The sequence below is a fragment of the Cyprinus carpio genome, chromosome A8, assembly GCF_018340385.1.
Source record: "Cyprinus carpio isolate SPL01 chromosome A8, ASM1834038v1, whole genome shotgun sequence".
NCBI classification, from domain to species: Eukaryota; Metazoa; Chordata; class Actinopteri; order Cypriniformes; family Cyprinidae; genus Cyprinus; species Cyprinus carpio.
Window position 1 is genome coordinate 13,920,928 of NC_056579.1, and position 5,980 is coordinate 13,926,907.

General features: G+C 35.4%; 1 protein-coding gene across 1 annotated transcript; it reads left to right on the plus strand.

Moving 5' to 3' along the window:
- The first annotated feature begins 944 nt into the window (after positions 1–944).
- LOC109070495 (solute carrier family 52, riboflavin transporter, member 3-A) lies at positions 945–5,135 on the plus strand. Its single transcript, XM_019087063.2, has 4 exons — positions 945–1,147; positions 1,984–3,140; positions 3,803–3,926; positions 4,041–5,135. Exons 2-4 carry the CDS (start codon positions 2,140–2,142, stop codon positions 4,251–4,253), a joined length of 1,338 nt encoding a protein of 445 aa, XP_018942608.1. The 5' UTR covers positions 945–1,147; positions 1,984–2,139; the 3' UTR covers positions 4,254–5,135.
- Positions 5,136–5,980: the final 845 nt, after the last annotated feature.

Consider the following 5,980-nt stretch of genomic DNA (forward strand, 5'->3'; position numbering starts at 1 on the left):
TCTCACACACACACACACACACACCACCTTAGATAAATTACACACACACACACACACACACGCGCGCGCACACACACACACACACACACACACACACACACACCCCTGTTACAATCCTTGTTATGACTTCACATTGTTATTGAACCAAAAGAGAAATAAATAGAGGTGGTTAACACCAGATCAGATTGCAACACTTCACAATAATACATGAACCATTGTTATCAGATTACTTATAGATTTAGATTTGTACAAATAATAAATATAAATATAAATAATAGATTTATATTTATAGAAACAGAACCACTTTTTGTAAGTTTTTTTGTGTGCATTTATTTGATTAAAATATTTAATGAAAACAGTAATACTGGGAAATATTGTAATTTAAAATAACACTTTTTATTCATGTGATGGTGATTTGTGCTAAAGAAAGTTCTTATCATTTTTAGTGCTGAAAACACTTGCTGCTTAATATTTATAGCCTTCTCTCTGTCAGAGATTTTCCAATCTGGCGTCAAGTCATTGACCTTTGATATCTGGTAAAGTGTAAAGTGATGTTCTGATGTACTTATGTAATATGCCTTTAATTAATGTGTTATAATAAAAAAAAAAGTTATAATAAAACTTTCTTTTTATGTACAAGTTGCATTTAAACTGTATGCTGAGCCTAAATGAGCTATAAATTCACAATGGCTTGTGATGTTTTTTTTTAACTTTGATTTGACCTGCTATCAAAAAGAATATAAAAGAAACAGCTACAAGTTAAATATTTTGTGAAATGCTTAGCGTGTCCTATCAATTTTGTTTCATATCAATGTCAATGCTATCGTTCAACAAGAGTTTTGCAGAAAATCTGGACCAGCTAAAATGGCTTTTTTGTGCAGCTTGTCACGTGACCAGAGAGTAATGTACCTTATTAGAGCAGAATGACCTTCATGAGATAGGCAGACCCACCCACACTCATACGCTGAGGTTATAAATCACATATAACTGTGGACATCTTTAGACGGAGTTAAGAAGTTAATCCGTAACAAGGGGACATCGGACCAGAGAATGACAGTCGTTTCTATGACTTAACTGTGTGTATAGTACCCACTCTCTGTGGAGGAGAAAGAGTGTGTTCAGTCCGGCTCAGTGCCTCAGCAGTAATGTGAGTATCAAATTTGTTCAATGCTGCTTCAGTGAGGTAGCACATAAATCAATCTTTTGTCCTGAGTTACTGGCATCAGATTTTTGCTGAATAATGCTGACTGAATATTCTATTGTTATGTTGGATGTTGGTTATAATGTTACATATGTGCAAATCTGGTTGTCTTTGACTAAAGACTGTTCAAGTTCATTTTGAATTGAAGTCTTTGATTGGATAAAAATAAGATCGCACATGGATCCACTTAACACAATAAACTAGAATTAACATTTCATATTTGAATTTAAAATGTTTGCGGAATTTTAAAAAATATTATAAAATTATATATATATATATATATATATATATATATATATATATATATATATATATATAAAATTAACAAACCATATTAATATAGCAATTGACATTTTATTGTTGTAATGACTGTTTGTGATCTTTTTATTGCTATGTTGCACTTGTACTTTGTATTGTGTGAAACTTTATATAATTAGTTTGATTTAATACAATTTTATATATGTCACATTGTTAAAAAAAAAAATCTGTTTATTAAAAAAATGTTGTTCCTTTCAACCTTTTGTTCATCAAATAATCCTGAAAAAAACATTGATAGATAAATAATTTTTTAAAGTATTATGTGACAATGAAGACTGGAGTATTGTTTGCTGAAAATTCAGCAGTAATATATAAAATATATTCTAAAATATTAATTCCAAAGGTCCTGCAATGGATTCATCTGTCCTTAGGGATGTCACATCATGTTTCAATTGTTAATACTTTATCTAGACCTTGAAGATTTCTTCTTCATCTACATTTTTCTTTTCTGTTTCTCACTAAAGGTAATCTGATGTCTTCACAAAGGCAAGAAGAGAAGACATCAAAACACAGCTGAACTGAAGTGGCTTCAAACCATATACAATTCCAAAGTGAAACCTGAAAGCAGTTATCATACATCAGATATTTCTTCAACTACCCAATCCAACTACTTATTCAGTATGCCTCTGTACATCCATGCCTTGGCATGTGCTTTCGGTCTGGGCTCCTGGGTGTCCATCAATGGCTTGTGGGTGGAGCTTCCTCTGATAGTCAATGTTTTGCCGGAGGGCTGGGATTTGCCCTCGTACCTCACAGTCATCATTCAGCTTGCCAACTTAGGTCCTCTGCTGGTGACCCTTGCACACAAATTCTGTCCCGGGCGACTACGTGAAAATCTGGTCATCTATGCGGTCTTGTCAATTGGTGTTGTAGCTTGTGTCTTGCTTGCTGTGTTTTGGAAGAACACCACCGTGATCCTCGGGCAACCTCATAGCACAGCATTTTTCATTCTCACGTTTTTTCTCGCTCTAGTTGACTGCACCTCATCCGTCACCTTCCTGCCATTCATGATGCAACTTCCAGCCAAATACATCACCACATACTTCATTGGAGAAGGTCTGAGCGGTCTGGTTCCAGGGCTGGTGGCGCTGGCGCAAGGAGTCGGGATGTCGAAATGTGTCAATGTGTCGCACGTATCGGATAACCTCACTGAGCCCGAACCTTCAACCTTCATCATGGAGACACAGTACCTCCCTCCTAATTTCTCCACTGAGATCTTCTTCTCCTTCCTGGCCTTAATGACAGCAATAAGCCTGGGTTCCTTCATCATATTAAACCGTCAGCCTCGTACATTTGAACTATCCACAGAAAATCTCGTCCCGGACTCAGATGCTGTCGCAACAGTCTGCAGGGGTTTGGAGGGCCCCGTGGACCCCAATCCAAAGACAAACAGTCCAGTAGAAAAGGAAAAACTGCTTCCTAAACCACTGCACTCCGGCTATCAGCTAGCATTTATCTATTTAATGGTTCTGTGGGTGAACAGTGCAACAAACGGACTGCTGCCCTCAGTGCAGACATTCTCCTGTATACCATATGGAAACATGGCCTATCACCTGTCAGCTGCTCTGTCAGCGGTAGCCAATCCAGTGGCCTGCATCATTGCCATGTTTTTCCCTAAACGGTATCTCTACTTTAATTACAATCTAATAATCTTACATTTATTTACCATTTAATTACAATTTTGTTCTATAAAGCAGATAAACTGTGTTTTAAAAATATATGTTCCAGGTTAAATACAACTATATATGACATCTGAGGCCTGCTGTCAATTGCCATAAAAATTTAATCCCTCAGTGTGTCAAAATACATGCAAAACTTGGAAAGGGCTAGATCACACTATTTTGAAAGTATAAACATAACTACTTTTAAAAAAGAATATATATATATATATATATATATATATATATATATATATATATATATATATATATATATATATATATATATATATATTTATAAATTAATACAGAATTAAATACAGAAAACAATGTAGACTTGCCCCTGAGTTGTAAATGAAAGATTCGAAATGCACTTAGAATTGAAGTGTGTGTGTGTGTGTGTGTGTGTGTGTGTGTGTCTATATATATATATATATATATATATATATATATATATATATATATATATACTTCCATTCTAAGTGCATTTCGAATGTGTTTCATTTACAACTGAGGGGCGAGTCTACATTATTTTCTGTATTTAACCCACAATATTCACTTTGAAGCACATTTCAATGGCCAAAATTGCAGTTTGACTAACAGTGAGAATATAATTCTCTTTCAGTTCATTAGTATTTCTGGGCATCCTGTGTCTGCTGGGCTCTGTGTTTGGAGGCTACAATATGGCCATGGCTGCCATGAGTCCCTGCCCATTACTCCAAGATACACCTTTAGGGGACGCTATTATAGTGAGTTACTTTTATATGTAATCAGCCCATTTCTACAATATTCTGTTTAAATGTTTGCTTTGAATGACACTACTCTTGATTCTCTCTTTTTTGTGTGTTTTGAACTTATTTCAGGTTTTGTCCTGGGTGTTCTTCACTGGTCTGCTGTCTTATGTGAAGGTGATGGTGGGTGTGATTCTAAGGGACCGGAGTCACAGCGCCCTTGTTTGGTGTGGAGCAGCAGTTCAAGCAGGCTCTTTGTTGGGCTCCGTCATTATGTTTCCACTGGTTAACATCCATCACCTCTTCCAATCGGGAGATGTTTGCAACACCATATGCCCATTATAATAAGGGTTTAACATGACTAACGGGAATGAACTTTTACTTACTGAGCTAATGATGGTGACATAATGTTTAACGAACATTTGGCACTTCCTTAGATCTGCTTTCACGCTCTTCTCTTTTATTTTCACATTAACTTAACATTTGTACTTTTTTTAAATCATTGTGGATTATTATTTATGATGTTGTGAGTTCCTGATATCTGGAATTATCCACAAGTATTTTGGGATCATTTATGGAATACCAGTGTATTTCCTTCCAATATCATAGCAAAAGCTGATGATTATATCATTAAATAATTTTGCATTGTAAATGCTGACAATTAAATGAATGTTCTCTGTTGAATGAATGTTCTCAAACAAGTAAAGCACTATCAGTTCTGTGGTGTGTTGTCAGTTACAACTGATAATAATTTTGGCTCGTCCCTCAATCTGTACCTCAATCAGCGCTCACAATAGAAGTCCACAGACTTGTGTGGGTGTATTGTTCTCTATGTAAACCGTCCCTTTCTGTTCCTTGCACATATTATGTGAAAGCTTTATGGTTTAATGGCTTCCATTGCAGGAGGTTTTTTGATAAAACGTGTTAAGCATTTTTAAAAATCTCATACTTTCAACACTTTTTTAAACATTTATTATAATGCATTCTTGCCCCATAGACTACTACTGTAAATGCATTGCTGTACACATAATATGTTTGTTTTATTAAAGTGAGATCATTTTTTGGGGGATAGTAAACACATCCTGGAACATGTCAGTCATGACACTTTGTTATCACTAGATGGCACTGATTTTCTGTATATTTTTGTGATGACAGACAGCCTGGGGTTTTAAGGTGAACTATTGCAGAAGGGTGTTACTGACAGCTTCAATTTAAAATGAATAAATAAAATATTTCAGATTAAAACACTGAATCAGAGCTTCATTCATTTTACCAAAAGCATGTGATCTATGAAATCGGAAGTGTTGTTGATCTGGGAACCACATGACTGCCTTTGTATCTTGTTTAAATGGAGCAAACTCCAGTGTGGTTTTCATTACTCCAATGCATTTTTTAAACAATAAATACCATTTATGAAGCCCAATTTTCATCTGACTATTAAATAACAATTGAAGCCAGTACTGGGGCATGGTTAAAAGAGACAGGCTGCAGATTTTATTTATGTTTTTTTTTAAATGTTTTTAATAACACAGACAAAAATTAATCATCTTGACAGTGACTTTTATTTCTAAAATAATGGGTAATAAAATAAATGAAATATATAATCAGTTGCAGCACTAAATGTGAAGCAGTTGTAATGGGACACAGCAGTTTGTTAGGTGCTATTCATTGTTTTGACCACCAGATGGCTACAACATACACACTGCCTGCGTGCCAATGTGCATACTATCCATCCTAAATTCTATGTGATTTTCGATACTATTTAGTGCAGATAGGGTGGATAGTATGCACATTCGGACGCAGGGAATGTCTTTGAGTAATCAATCTTTTTACTACAGTTGAGAGAAAAGCCTCAGGTCTTTGCAAAGCTTTTTTCATTTGTTACTACCAAATACTTGCCATTTAGTGGAAACTTTTATTGAGTTTCATCCTGAGCAACTTGCAGAGACGTAATAACCTTGGATTCAATGTCTTGCTCAAGGGTATAAATTGTGATTGGGATTTCAATAAATCCCCAGTTCTTGAGTTGCACATTTTGGAATCAGTCTGGCAACTCCTGATCTAGCAGCCTA